Genomic DNA, 15,149 nt, shown 5'->3' with positions numbered 1-15,149 from the left:
CAGACACCAGTCACAAGCCTGGGTTATCATCTGTACTTCTCACCAACTGGCTATAAATCAGAGGTTCCCACAATCCCCTTCTTAGGTTTGATTAATTTGTTACAGTAGCTCACGGAACTCAGAGAAACATTTTGCATACTAGATCACCAGTCAATTATAAGAGGATATAATGGGAATAGTCAGATAGAAGAGATGCACAGGGCAACGTAGGGGGAAAGGGAATAGAATTTCTATGCCCTCTCCAAGTGCACCACTCTCCCTTAATCTCCACATGTTCACCAAACCAGAAGCTTTCTGAATTTGCCCTTTTTGGGTTTTTATGGAGGCTTCATTACATGGGCATGATTGATTAAATCATTGACCACTGGCAACTAATTCAACCTCCACTCCCCTGCCTCTCCCTGGAGGTCAAGGGGTGATACTAAGAGTTTCAACCCTCTAATCACACGATTGGTCCTGGCAAGCAGGCCCCATCCTAAGGGAGGGTCCAAAAGAAACCTCATCAACATAACAAAGACACCTTTGTGGTTCTCATCACCTAGGAATTCCTAGGGTTTTAGGAGCTCTGTACCAAATATATATTTCTTATTACAAATCGTAATTTTTATATAAATCACTAAGGATCTTTATTTGAGATAATTCTTCTCTATGTGACTAAGCCAACACCTGAAACACAATTAGGGTCATTTGTTTCATTTTTCTTTCCATATTTACAGAACACTTTTTCATTTCTATTTAATCTTGTTTTAATAATTTATAAAACATTTTTTTGGTTCGAAAGTCAACATGAAAACAAGATACCTTAAAAAAATTCTACATTCTATCCTTGTTCTCTCAATTCTTTTTCTTTTTCTTCCATCACTTTATAGGTAACCATTTTCGTTGATCTGCTTTTATCCTTTCTTTTTCTGGCTTCTCTACTTTTTAAATAAATAAATTAATTAATTAATTGGCTGTGTTGGGTCTTTGTTGCTGCGCACAGGCTTTCTCTAGTTGTGGACAGCGGGGGCTACTCTTTGTTGCGGTGTGCGGGCTTCTCATTGCAGTGGCTTCTCTTGTTGCAAAGCACAGGCTCTAGGTGCATTGGCTTCAGTAGTTGTGGCTCACGGGCTCTAGAGTGCAGGCTCAGTAGTTGTGGTGCATGGGTTTAGTTGCTCCATGGCATGTGGGATCTTCCCAGACCAGGGATGGAACCCATATCGCCTGCACTGGCAGGTGGACTCTTAACCACTGTGCCACCAGGGAAGTCCTATTTTTTTTTTTTTTTTAATATAAGTAAATACACACTTTTTCTTTTTTGGTATCTCCTCCTTTCTTTGATAAAAGTCCTACTTTCACTGTTCTGTTCTGCACTTTATCCCACTTAGTAATATTATCACCTCACAATGGAATTTACAAAGGTCTTCCTCATTCCTTTTAACAGTTGCAAAGAATTCCACTGTGAGAATGTACCTCAGTTTATTCAACCAGACTCCTTTGATGAACAGCTGGATTAACTCTAACTATAATACATCAGGACGTTACCTAGGTACATGATGAAGGTACAGCTTTAAACCAATGTCCATATTGCTAATTAGCAATCATAGCATTTATAAAATTCTAGCCCAAACTGGACCCACTGGGCTAACATTATCCAAAGCCACATACAACCAAAATCACCTCTTCTACCAGGCAAGAAGAGAGCCAGCTGTAGAACTACTCCTTAGAATGAGGAAGCTCTTTACGTACTGACATGGAAACATTTTCAATATATGTCAAGTGAAAGGGGCAGAATAATGTGTGCTGTATAATATAACTGGAGGGGACAAAGAAATATTTGTTTATATTTGCATAGAAAAGCTCTGCCAGGTACTGCCTCCTCGTCACATCTCACCTTCACAGTATCCCACCCATGTTCATTTCCTCCTGTTCACTCACCCCTCATGGGCTCCATGCTGGCTTCTGTCCTTACCACTACCCTCTCTAAGGCAACCGTGACTTTCATGTGACAAAGGCAAGATGCTCTCTCAGTCCCCACCTAATTTACCTCTCAGCAGCATCTGCCAGTAACCTCTCATTTTCCTTGAGATGCTCTCTACCTAAGCTATAGCGACCCTGAACTCACCTCCACATTCTTTTCATATTCCACCAGCCTCAATCTCCTTTGCAGTTTTTCAGTCTCCTTTGTGCTCTCATTTTCCTCTACCTGATCTTTACTCCTTGGAGTCCATAGGGTTGAGTTCTAGCCCCCTGATTCTTTTCACTCTGTACCCTTTCCACAGGCCAGCTTCATCTACAAACATACTCTAGGCAAGACTTCTCTACTCTCCGTACCTACTTATACAACAACCTACTCAAAATAGCAACTTATGTGTCTCAAAGACAGCTCACAACCAACATACCTAAAACTGAATTTATGATTATTCTCTCCCTCCAACCTGTATAACCTTTTTGTTTCTGTAAACAGCACCAGTTCTGAATCAAAACTTTAAAAGGCATCCTTCACACCTCTCCCTCAGCTAATCAATTACCAAGACTTATTTATTCTACCATCTAAATATGTCTCAAATTCATCTACTTTTCCCCACCTTTATGAGCCTTGATTTCAGTGACACTAGACTCTTGAGTTTCATTCTGTAGTACATCTTACTCTTGTCTTCCCTACAGGTTCACTTCTCTCTACCTAGCCATGAAATACCAGGGTTCCTCAAGATTGAGTCCTAGGCTCTTTCTTGCTCTCGCTGTACTCTGAATCCACTCCACAGGCTAACTCAAACTCAACCACTGTTTCAATTATCTTTAGTGACGGGGCCTCCCAAATTTACAATGCCCAGTATATATTATGAGGGGTGGAACTCCAAGTCAAACATGCTATTTGACATCTCCACTTGAATAACTGGGTCAACCGCACACAACTTAATGTAATTCATCCAAAACCATATTTATACCATTCCCCAAAAGCACCACTATCTCAGTGAATGATATCATTGTCCACCCCAGAAACAAGCCTCAAAGCAAGCAAGCAAGCATTCCTGACAACTCCACCTCCTCTATCTTCCATATCTAATCCATCTCCAAGTCCTGCTGCTTTTATCTGCCAAATATCTCTGAAACTGGTCCCCTTTTTTCTGTCTCCATCACCACTACCTAACCAAGTCTTTCATACACTCACTAACTGGAAGCTGACTCTGACCAGACACTATTCTAGGTACTAGGGAGATGGGAACAAATGAAACAGACAGCCCAGAGTAAGGGAATTTACAATCCAAAGGAAGAGCAGATAATAACTAAATATGTACTCTTTTGCAGTGATAAGTACACTGAGGGAAAATAAAGCAGGGTGAGGAGATAAAGAATGTGGGGACAAAGGACCAGGTTCAGACAAGCTGTGTCTAATTGACAAAGTGCCATCTGAGCAGAAACCTGTATAACGTGAGGAAGAGAGTCATGTGGGCACCTGGCCGTCAGGAAGAAGAATGGTCCAGGAGAGAAAAAAGCAAGAGCAGAGGCCCTGAGGTGGGAGCCTTCTTGGCCTACAGGCCAAGGGTAATTAGAGTTCTCCAATGAAGGGCAGAGAGGAAGGAGGTGAAGGTCAAGAGGTAGCCGGGGTCAGACCACGAAGGCCTCTGAGGGCTACACTGGGAGCTTTGGGTTGTGTTCTATGTGACAGAAGCCACTAGAGGTTTTGAGCATGGGAGTATGATAACCTGATATACCTTTTAAACAGACCATCTAGCAGCTACAAAGACAGTAGATGCTGGTGGCAGGAGGGGAGGGCAAGGGACGAGAACAATACTAACTCAAACGTATTAAACAGGGCTACAGAGCATTTGGGCTCCACTTTCACCTTGTTAAGAAATTCACTCTTTAAAACCACTGTATGTTACTCCATTAGGCTGCCACTATAACCCCTATAGCACCTTTCTGTAAATTAGCAAAAGACCCCTACTCTCTGTGCAGATGCAGCCCCAACAAATCTTGGTGAATAGAAGGCAGCCCACAAGCGACCCCTCAGCTGACCACCTTTCCAGGTTCAGTCTGCCCTGAATTCTTGCATAAATATAACAAAGGAAGAGAAAAAGACAAAGAAAGAAAAACACTTTTTCATTGGAGGTAATTGTTTACCAAGATCATCCCTGGATTTTTAAATTTTTGAATTAAAGAATATATTCATGTTGGTTGTAAACCAAACTCATGAGATATTCAAGTTAATTTAATCACATTATTCTTAATTTTTATATATATATATATATATATATATATATCTTATATACATAATATTCCAGAAAAGTGATTAGACTTTGGAGTCATTTTTTAACTAAGAGACTCAGATGAGACCTGCACCCTGTGGGCCATTTCCTCCCATCTCTCAATATGAAACATACACATCCAGGGATGACAGTTTGTTTCCCTTTTTGTTTTGTTTTTCCTATTTGTGAGTAATTCTGAAGTGAAAATAATATTTTAAAAGCACATTTGGAGGCAATTAGAGCTTCTAGGAGTCGTACCCTGGAAGCATAAGCTTTTCTGTCACTGGCTGTTCAAAGTGTCGGTTTCTGGTTCTCGTCTAGAGTTAATAATCGAGGTACTTCCAAGAACACCCAGGTCCTTCACCTGAGCTCACAGGGAAGTGAGCTCCCCTTGGAAGGGAAACTGTTCTGAGGGCACTTTAGTCCAGACAGATCAGAGACTCGCCAGGGGTACAGGAGGGACACAACCACACGCCAGCACTCCCAGGATGCCCCATGTGACTGTCGCTGCTGACCAGAGAGGAGGTTCATCCCATCAAGAGAAATGCACACGCTGGTCGGCTCTGACGTCCTTACTTCCTCCTTACACTCACTAAAGAGTTTTCCTTCAAGGACAGCTTCCCAAACCCAAGAAGGACTCAACATCACCGCCAGGTGGCTTCAAGGTCTCTCTGGACAGCTTTGCACTCCAGTCACACTTTCAGTTTAACCCTACTAACACTTCACTCAGGAAGGCGGACTCCTCATGGATCAGAGGCTCCTGAGGCTAAGGGAAAGGGAACAATTCTTCCTCTCTTCCTCTGATCTTTCACGCCAGACTCATCCCACACCTGACAGTGGGACTGACACCTCTCCTAACTCTTCACTGGCTCCCTGCTGCCTGCGTTCTTTGTTTACTTTGCAGTGGTCTCCAGCAGTTTCCACAAAATTAGAATATTTCTCCCAAGTGACAGTTAAATGATATAAGGAGAGATGAGTGTTCCCACCTCAAAAAATCTCACCTTGAACAGGGAAGAAAGTTCTCTCCTAAAGGTGTGGGGGCTTTAGGGATTGAGACAGCCTGTCCCACAGCCCTTCTGCTAGGCCCGCATCATGAGGGGTCATCACTGACTTGTCTGGACCCAACAACAATCTCAGACAAGTCCTACCACGTCTATGCCAAGTGGCTCCATGTTGGTTGCAGGCTGATCCTTGCAGAATATAAGCCTGGGCCTGTGGCCAGGGTGCTTCAGCTCCTCAGAGGCTGTGCCTGGCTCTCAGGCACAGACCAGGCCCTGTGACAGGGGTCCTGCTCAGCAGGATCTGGTCCCTTTCTCTGAACACTCGCACATGCCCTTCCTGTGCCTGAATGCGTCTCACATCCTGGGATCCGGCCCTTCCTCTGGGAAGCCCTGCCTACACCACCCCTCCTCTTCCACGTTCTCACAGCACCTGCGGCTCTTCCCTTGAGGTCCTCACCAGAGTCTGTCACTCCATACCCCTGTGCGCACTCAGTTTTCCCCTTCACTGAGCTCCACCAGGGCAGGACCTGCATCCTCCTGTCCAAGGTTGCATTGCTCTTTTTCATGGGACAGGAAAGTAGTGGGCGAGGGTTTGAACCTGGCTCTCCCAGGGCCTGGGCCTTCCCAATTCAACAGCTCTCAGTCCTCAACTTCCATGACAGCTGCCTCTGCCATTTCTCTCCTCTGGTGACTTCTTCTCAGGCTCAGCCACAGATTCTTCCTTCTTAACCCACCTCAAACATTGAGGTTTCCTGGGACTCTGTCCTCTCCTCCATTTCCTCACCTGCTTAGCTCAAGGCTTCAAATGCCACCTTTGCACCAACAGCTCCCTGACCTCCCTGTTGAGTTCCAACCCTGTATACCTTCTACGGCTGTTCACTGGTGAACTCTACCCATATTTCATTTACATCTCAAATGAAACTCATCCCACACTGAACCCGTCCTATAGCCTTAACAAAGGGGCCTCTCCTCTTCCCTCCTGAGCCCACAGCACAAGTCTTCCTCCAGCTAATGTCTTGCCTACATTATCCAATAATCTCCAGAAGGTTCCCACTTCTACTTTTTTCTCATTCCAAGTCTAAGCTGAACAATGTTTTCAAAGTAACCATTCATTTTTTTTTTCCCACAAAGTGACCATTCTTATTAAATTCAAATTACATAATAAGGACTTCATGAATATATTTTCTCTGAAAATTTTAATAACATTACATGTAGATAAAATCCCCTTTCATCAATGCCCACTCTCAATCCAATCCAAATGTAACTAGTCACAAGCTTAGGTGTCCCCTAACTTTTCTCTCGGCATTTACACAAATATCATGCATAGAGACAAACACCCACGTAATTTTCTTTACACATAAATAGTGACATGTCATAATCATGCTCTGTAACTTGCTTTAGTCCTTCACGTGCCTTGGAGCTCTGCCCACACCAGTGCTGCTTCTCTCTGACTGTGTGCTGTGTGCCAGCATAGGGACCCACCTCAGCTTCTTTAGCCTTTACTGAAGGATGTTTAAAGTGTCTCAGACTCAGACCATTTTTTCTAAAATATCAAGGACCATATAATTCTTCTACTTAAAACTCTTGAATTATTTCCAGTCGTCCGTGGACAGTTTCCATCTCTAAGAACTATACCAAAGCACTTCATAGTGTGGCCTCCACCTGGCTCTCTAATCTCATTTCCTTCCTCACCCACATGCGCTGAACTTCAGTCTGAATGAATTATCTGCAATTCCTTAAATACACTAAGTTTGCTGAATGAATACATGAAAATGTAGCCCTCCTCTGAAAGAACAGGAAAGAATAAGAAAAAAGATTCTGAGAGATTCACCTGTGAAGTAATTATTAGAGAAGAAGCAGCTTGTGACTGGGGGCCTTAGCGTCCCTTCTCTACCACTTCTTGAGGATTGAAAACCTGGAGAAACTTCCCTGACAACATCTCCAAGTCGCACATCCACTCATTTACCAGAGTGCTGCCTACAGAGATTCCCCACCCACTCACCTAGAGAGGAGCCTCCAGGGCTTTCTTTCTCTACCTTCCAGGGATCTTCTCCTTGCTGCAACAGGGAGATCACTGTGGGTTTGGAAAATGGGAGTCCTGCTCATAGACAAAAAAAAAAAAAAAAAAAAAAAAGACAAAAAAAAAGACAAAAAAAAGACTTGATTTTGCCTTGACACAAACAGGTATCTGAGATCTGCATGGAAAACTCAAAGGATGATAGAAAGAACTTCTGTGGGGTGCTCAAGTTGTGCCCCCATGATGTGAGGGGGTGTGTTAGGGTGAAGGTAAGGGACAATGTAACATTTAGTTGTATGTTCGTAAAGTATGAAAAACATGCAGTCTTGATTAACAGGGCGCCAACAGCTCTCTATACAAGAGGGAATATGTATACATTGTCAAATGTATATTAAATGTAACAGGTAGCTATGGAAAGGATTATGCATAAAGTAGCTTGTTTAAAATGAGAAAATACTATCTGACTCCCTTTGAAAGGTGGCAGTGGTCAGCAAACTATGGGTCACAGGCCAAATCTAGGCCACCGTCTGTTTATGCATGGCCCTTGAGCAAAGAATGGTTGATAAAGAAAGGAAGTATGTGACCCAGAAAGGCAAAAATATTTACTCCCTGGCCCTTTACAGAAAAAGTTTGTGGACCCCTGTAAAAGACAATTGAGAAACGCCAGTGTTGGGTCAAAGAAGTGGGATGAAGGATGCTGTCTGTTAAGAGATGAGCAAACACGTCACGGTTCAATCACAGTGGGAAAACGCAGCCTGCAATGAGGGAATTTCTAATGTGCAGCTCTGTAGATTGTCCCATTCATGGGGCAATTCCATGCCTATGAGGGGGAAAAAGTTTTTCAGATTTATTTACGGAGATCCAATTTGTATAGTGCTAAGGCAAAACTCAGCTAAAGTTTTTAATGACCCAGGGCTTTTTTCCAGGGAATCAGGTGCTGAGGTATTCTAATTTCTGAATTCTGTATCTACAGGAGAAATTTCCTTACCCAATGAGACTAAGTTGCTATAGTTCTCCAGCATCACATCTTGGTACAAGTTTCTCTGAGAAGGAGCCAGCTTTCTCCACTCATCCCGCGTAAAGAGCACAGCCACATCTTCGAACGTCACTGACACCTGTAGAGACAAGCCATCCCAGCTCACCCAGGACCACCCATCACACAGCGTGAAAAAGGCGTCAGTGGGGAGCAGATGGGCTACCACAAAATGCTTCCATATTATTCTAGGTTCTGAAGCTTTCATGTCACTTGTCTAATGAATGACTGACCTGTAACAAATACATATGGAGTAGCATGAAGTATGAACCAGGCCCTGTGTTAACCACATAGAGATGCGTGGAAGTATTAAGGCCATTAGCGGGAGTATTAGAATAATCTTTCTAATGGCATTTTGTTAATACATATTAAGAGCTTTAAAATGTGCATACTCTTTAACTTTCCAATTACTAGATTTGTTTGATAATGAACAGTGCAAAAAAATGCACACACAGGACATTTATCATGGTGTTAGTAAGAGCAGAGAAATGGAAACGACCTAAATAATCGCTTAGGGACACTTAAATAACTTAAGGCACTCTGTGCTCCCTTGAAGCTTGAGGACAGTAATAATGGAAATTAAGATAGCTATCATTTATTGAATGCTTTTTTCAGGCCAAGTGCTATTCTTAGAGCTTATATTTATTAACCTTTAGTGTGTCTATTTATTTTATCTTTATAACAACCCTATGAAGAAGGTCCTATTATTGTCTCCATTTTACACAAGAGAAAATAAAGAGAGATTTATCCAAGTCACACAGTTGGTATGAAGGAAAAACGCACTGCTCCTGTGTGTCTCCGCTACTCTTAATACAACACTACTTCACTTCTGACACCAGATGTGGGGGGGTTTCCACACCCCAAGCAATTGTGTGACACCAGCTGGGTGTCCTACAATTAAACTCAATTCTGACACCTGAAGATAGTATCAGATCCCACAGGTTAAGGGCTCAGTCCCACAAGACTGGACCCCCTTCAATGTCAATCACAAGTCCAGGTTGTTATCTGTGCTGCTGACTGGCTATAAACTGGAGGTTTCCACAACTCTCTCCTCAGGTTTAATTAATTTGCCAGAGTGGCTCACAGAAACTCAGGAAAACATTTACTTACTAGATTACTGGCTTATTATAAAAGAATATAATTCAGGAACTGACAGATGGAAGAGATGCACAGGGAAGGGGGGCACAGCTTCCATGCTCTTTAGGGATTTGCCATTCTCCCCAACTCGCTACATGTTCATTAACATGGAAGAACACTGAACCTTTTTGGGTTTTTTGCGAGGTTTATTACATAGGCATGATTGATTAAATCATTGACCACTGGCAACTGACTCATCTCCTAGGGTGGTGGTAGGTGGATAAGAGGGGCTATGGGAGGGGTGGCAGGACTTAAAGTTCCAACGCTTTAATCAAGGTTGGTTCCCCTGGCAATTAGCCCCCATTCTTAGGTGGGGTCCAAAATTCACCTCATTACCACAAACTCTGGTTGGATGAAAGGGCTTGTTTGAATAACAAAACACACCATTTTGCCTTCATTGCTCTGAAGTAATTTCAGGGATAAAAATCATATGTTACTAATCACTTAGGAAATCACAAGGGTTTTGGAAGTTATGTGCCAGGAAAAGGGACGAACACCAAATATATATTTCATATTATAAATCACAACATCACAGCTGGTCACAGCTGGTAGAGGTGGAATTCCAACCCAGGGATCATCCTAGGCTCCATACTTAACCACTCTGCAAAACTGCCTCTCAACGCCTATCTCACAGGGTTAAAGAAATGAATGAGGTAATCCATACAATGGAGATAAACAGTAGTGATGGCAGCTCAACACTGTGAACGTACTTCATGACAATGAATTACACACACAAAAATGGTGACAGTGGTAAATTTAATCCTATGCATATTTTATCACAATAAAAAAGTTAAAATGATAAAATAAAAAAAAACATACACACATACATACACATGTACATAAATAAATGATAAAGGTGCACAGGAAATTATTCTGAGCGCTGCATACCAAAGGTACTACCATGATTGTCTCCAGATATTGGTGTAAGAGTGATTTTACTTTCTTTTTTATATCTGTATTTTTTATTCTCTGAAATTTTTAACATTAACATGCATGTATAATAAGATAATTTATTGGCACATGGTGGGGGAAATAAAAGAAATGATCTTTGCCTTCAAAAGAATTTAAAATCCAACTGGCAGACAAGAGAAACACATGAAACAATTTGAACAATGAAAGAAAAAAAATGTCACTGCACAGGACCATATACCATTTCCCAGTTTAATCTTCATTTGAGAGATGAGGAACACAAGGTCCAGGGCAGTCAAGATACCAGGTCACATACTTTACCAATGGCAGAGAAGATGATAATTGAAGTTTTCTTTTAACCCAGCACTCGGTGGGTATATTCTCTCTCTGGTCTTAAACGTCCTGTCACTGACTTTTACATATAAGTCCACACCATACTGATGTATGGGCAGCAGGTGAGGTTAGGGAGAAATGTCACATAGGACTCACAAATGGGGATGGAGAAGATTCTGGGCAAGAGAGTAGCCTGGCTCTGTTGAAATGGAATGGGAAAGGCTTAGAAAAAAGCAGCTCAAATATGCCAAGGCAGGTCCTAGCCATAGCCTCAGAAGATCAACCACCACCACATTTCATGGGTCCAAAAGATACACATCACATTGCAGAGAGCTCTGGTAACACAGGGGCTGGGTCTGCCCTGCGTTCTGAAAGATGTACCAGAGGAATGGCTTGACGATACCAACAAGAACTCAGAGGCCAGACATACCTGGGTTTGATTTCAGGTTACCTGACTTTGTTGAGCCTCAGTTTCAAGTGTAAAATGGGGGTAATAACATCTGCTTTGCTATGAGAGTGAGAATAAAGGTAAAGTCCTCAAGATATTCCCCAGCAACACCAACTATTATTGTTAGACGAGGATGAGTAAAGGAAGGATGCTGTACAGTTATTTCTATCTACCAACAGTAACAGTCTCATGTACTAGAATAACATCGTTCAGCTACCACTCCCACCACATACTGAACATCTACTACATATCTGGCCCTGACTGAAGCACTTTCCATGCACTAACTCCCAGGACCCTCTCATCCACCCTATGAGGTAGGCCTGGTTGTTGTTTTCATTTTTACAGGTGAAGAAACTGAGGCACAGAGAGGTGGAGTTATCTGCCCAAGACCCATTAACAACAATAGAGGAGATGGGCACAAACCCGGCCATCTGGCTCAAAAGCTCCACTTAGTAATCACCATACACAATGTCTCTCCACTACCAATATCCCACACACTCTCACTGCTGCTTCCTGAGGAGTCTTCTCTCTGCTCTTGGACTCAAGAGACCTCTCCATCTGTGTCCCCTCTAACATGGCTATCCTTTGTTCACACACTGGCTCACCTGGATGGAGTCCCACCCCCATTCTCACAACATAAAGATGAAAATGGCAGGTCAAGATCAGCTTTCAAGAGAGTGACAGAAGCAAGGCACACGATCCAGAAAGTTAAGAGGGAGAAGAAACTAAAAACTATGGACTGGGAAAAGCCTGGGGAAGGTATCATGAGGATTCTCAAAGGTGGAAAGAAAAAGAAAAGCATTCTGGCCAAGAGTAGGGAAGGAGACATGAGTTAGCAAAGGAGACAGGCCGGAAAAGAACTCTGCCAAGTGTGCGTGTTTGTTTGTTCTGAACCCAAGTGGTATAAGACACTGTGGCATCTTACCGGTCAAATCAGTAATCACACAGTGAATTGAGATTAATGAATAAAAGGGCATCTATTAGGGAAAAAAACAGAAACACTAGACATGGATTGGGGGGTTGGAGGCAAGCATTCCCTACTCAATCCACCATCCACTAGGGTGGACCAACTCTTCCAAGGGAAAAGGACTTGGGCTGCAAATCCTGTCAAAAACTGTACTGGAGAGAGAACTTCAGTTTGAAGGTGAAAAAACCAAAACACCCCATCTGTCCCTAAGACTTGAGATGACAATGAACTCACCTGAGACCTTGCTTCCCTCTGTTCAGCCCCCATGTCCTCCTTCTGGACAGTTTCCGCTGAGGATGGGTGAAGTCTCCAGATGCCAGATCTGAGAGAAGAAAAAGGGAGCCAGGAAGAAGCCCCTTCTGTTTTCCCCCCTTCAGAATCAGTAGCTCTGAAACCTTTATACCACCTGAGAATGATGCCAAGTGCCCTCAGAGAAGGAAGTCAGAAGGAGCGAGAGGTAGATAGGACCACAGAGAAAGGCTACGTCACCCTGGTCCAGGGCCAGCTCTTTCCCTGGCATGGAGGAAAAGGTCCTAGAACTTTATCAGCAATAGCAGCAACTCCCTGAGCCTCGCCGTGTGCCAGGCACTACCTATCAATGCATCACTGAGCCCCACAGCACAGATGGCGCTGTCAGCACCCCATTTTATAGATCATGAAACTGAGGACAGAGTGGGAGCAACGTGCCCCCGTCCACACAGCCAGGAAGGGCGGCACCAGGATTCCAACCAGGGCGGGCTCCAAGGCACCGGCTCTAACCTCCCTGCGTGCATGTGACAACTTTTCTCCACCTCAAGCCTTCCCACCCAATTCCTCCCTCTCCTGTCAAGGAACAGGTTCCACATTTTTAGAGAAAGCTGCTTCGGAAAGGGAACACATCAGCTCTCTCATGGCGGGGAGGAGGCTACCGTCTTCAGAAAAGGGCACAGAAAACCAAAGCCCTGGGTTCCAGTCCTGGCTGCACCACTGCGGGAAGCCGTCGACTCACTTCTCATGCAAAACAAGCCTGTCACACAGGAGGGCAGTGGCGAGGAAATAATTTTCTCACGTTCACTGCCGGCCCGGAGCAAATTCAAACGCCGGCAGGGGCTGGGCAGGTAGCGCTCAGGGAACGGATCGGGAGGAAGCAGGAGGGTGGCTGCGCCCGGTCAATGGGGAAGAAGTGCCCAACCTGCCGCGTTCAGGGGCACGTCTGTGGGACGGCTGGCGGCGGTGGGCAGACACAGCCGGGGGTGCCGGCCCTCGGCCCGCCGGCGCCCACAAAGGCCCGGCTCGCGCCTCTGGGGCCTGGGCCCCGTGCCCCGGCGCCGCATCCTCTAGGCCCGGTCCTACCTCCCGCATCCCGCCGACCCTCCGCCGCTCACCTCGCGCAGGCCTCTGGGGTCCCGCGGACCGCAGGCAAGAGGCTCCGGAACTGCCACCGCCGGACAGCAGCTTCCGACCGGGACCCTCCCGGGGTGCTGCGCCGCCCGACCTCAACCCTCAAAGTTGCTCTTGCCAGCGGCAGACGCCCGACGCCCCACGTAGGTCCGGGAGGGGCGGGGCAGGGACGGTCGCGAGCCAACCTCTGGGAAATGTAGTCCACACGAGAACCCAAGGATTCTGGGAAGTGTAGTTCTTCGCGCCTCTCTGCGAGGAGAGGCCCGGCTTAGCCTGCCACTGGTCCAGACACCACTCTGAGTTCGAGCTCCGCCGGTTGCTGGCTCCTGGGTTCCCGGTTCTTCCTGGAGGAAACGGAGGTTCGTCGAGGGCAGTGCCTTGTAGCTCTGCGTCTGCGTAAATGATAGTAAGACGAGTAGACAACCGCCAAGAACAAACCTATTTCGCCTTCAGTCTTTCAACAAAAGTGTGTGGAGCACCTGCTCTGTGCCAAGCACTGTTATAAAGGGTTGGAAATACCTCAGTGAGCGAAACAGAGATCATTGCTCCAGAGAACTGTTTTGGGAGGTGGGGGAGGGGGAAGGAGGTAGAGAGCAGACAATAAGCAATGAACATAATTATATAACATCTTAGGAGATAAATGCTATGGGAACAAGTGAAAGGAGAGCAGTGTGGGAGGATTGGGGGCCCATTTGGGAGAGGGAGCAGGGTGACTCCTGGCGGGCCTCACTGAGAGAGTGAGGGTGGAGGGAAGAGGCAGATGCAGTGCAGGAGAGGAGGGCCGCTTCACGTATGAGAAGCCAACAGTTTTTTTTTTTTTTTTGGAAAGAGGCACATGCCCCATTTAGAAGGTTTGATAAATAAAATAAAGTAAAAGAAAGAGACTTGATGCCACCACACAAAAATAAATGGTTAACATTTTTGTGAACATCTTTTAACAGCCCTTTGAGCTCTATATTAATCTCTCCGACAGTCACACCAGTCTGTTTTTAACAAAATGAAATATTGCAGATAGCAGTTGTAACCTGTGTTAGTTTTTTCCCCACTTAAGAATATGCCTTGAATATTTGAACTTGCCAATAAATATTATCCATCAGTAGTGTTTTCAGTGACTTCAGTACATTCCATTGCATTTAAATAAATTTTTTAAACATATTTAAGCTTATTTATTTAAATATATTTACCTAATATTTTACCACTTCTGTTAGTTATATTAATTCTAGTTTTTTGCTCCATTAATATCCTTGTAGCTATATCTTTGAAGATGTTCTTAGTTTAAAATCCTTAAAGTTGAATTGCTCAATCAAGGACTGCTAGAATTCTAAGTATATTGCCTAGTTGCCTTCCTGGAAGATTTTACAATTTATATTTCCATAAGCAGTTCCTGACACCTATGCCCACTCTGGGTTTTTTCTTTTTAATGATTAAAAAATGCTCTTGTTTATTTAATAGAGCAAAATTTTTATATCTAATTTGAAATTAAATAGAATATCATATTTATTGAACCATTTATATATCTTATATTAATTGTATAGGTACTTTGGCCATTTCTTATTGAAATATTCAAAATTTTGGTATCATTTTGAAATACTGTATATGTGTAATTTTTTTAAAGAGAAAAGTTCTTTGTTGTTTATCCTGTCTATGAAAATTCATTATTAAAAAAATTGACACACAACATATGGAATGAAGAAA

At 43.9% G+C, this 15,149-nt stretch overlaps 2 protein-coding genes across 2 annotated transcripts in view; both read right to left on the bottom strand.

Moving 5' to 3' along the window:
• The window catches only part of CLK4 (CDC like kinase 4), a 121,687-nt gene extending 114,370 nt beyond the window's left edge, over positions 1-7,317 (bottom strand). Inside the window, exon 1 of the mRNA XM_057727581.1 lies at positions 7,233-7,317. The gene's annotated coding sequence lies outside the window, so the exon portion shown is untranslated. The remainder of the gene's footprint in view (positions 1-7,232) is intronic.
• The window catches only part of LOC130849020 (zinc finger protein 354A), a 31,069-nt gene extending 17,467 nt beyond the window's left edge, over positions 1-13,602 (bottom strand). The window contains exons 1-4 of the mRNA XM_057727554.1: positions 13,439-13,602; positions 12,309-12,396; positions 8,236-8,362; positions 7,233-7,328 (exon numbers count right to left, since the gene is read on the bottom strand). Coding sequence (XP_057583537.1) covers positions 7,233-7,328; positions 8,236-8,362; positions 12,309-12,341 — 256 coding nt within the window. The 5' untranslated portion in view covers positions 12,342-12,396; positions 13,439-13,602. The remainder of the gene's footprint in view (positions 1-7,232; positions 7,329-8,235; positions 8,363-12,308; positions 12,397-13,438) is intronic.
• Between the last annotated feature and the right edge of the window lie 1,547 nt (positions 13,603-15,149).

Source organism: Hippopotamus amphibius, chromosome 1 (assembly GCF_030028045.1).
Source record: "Hippopotamus amphibius kiboko isolate mHipAmp2 chromosome 1, mHipAmp2.hap2, whole genome shotgun sequence".
NCBI lineage: Eukaryota > Metazoa > Chordata > Mammalia > Artiodactyla > Hippopotamidae > Hippopotamus > Hippopotamus amphibius.
This window is presented reverse-complemented; position numbering and strand designations above follow the sequence as displayed.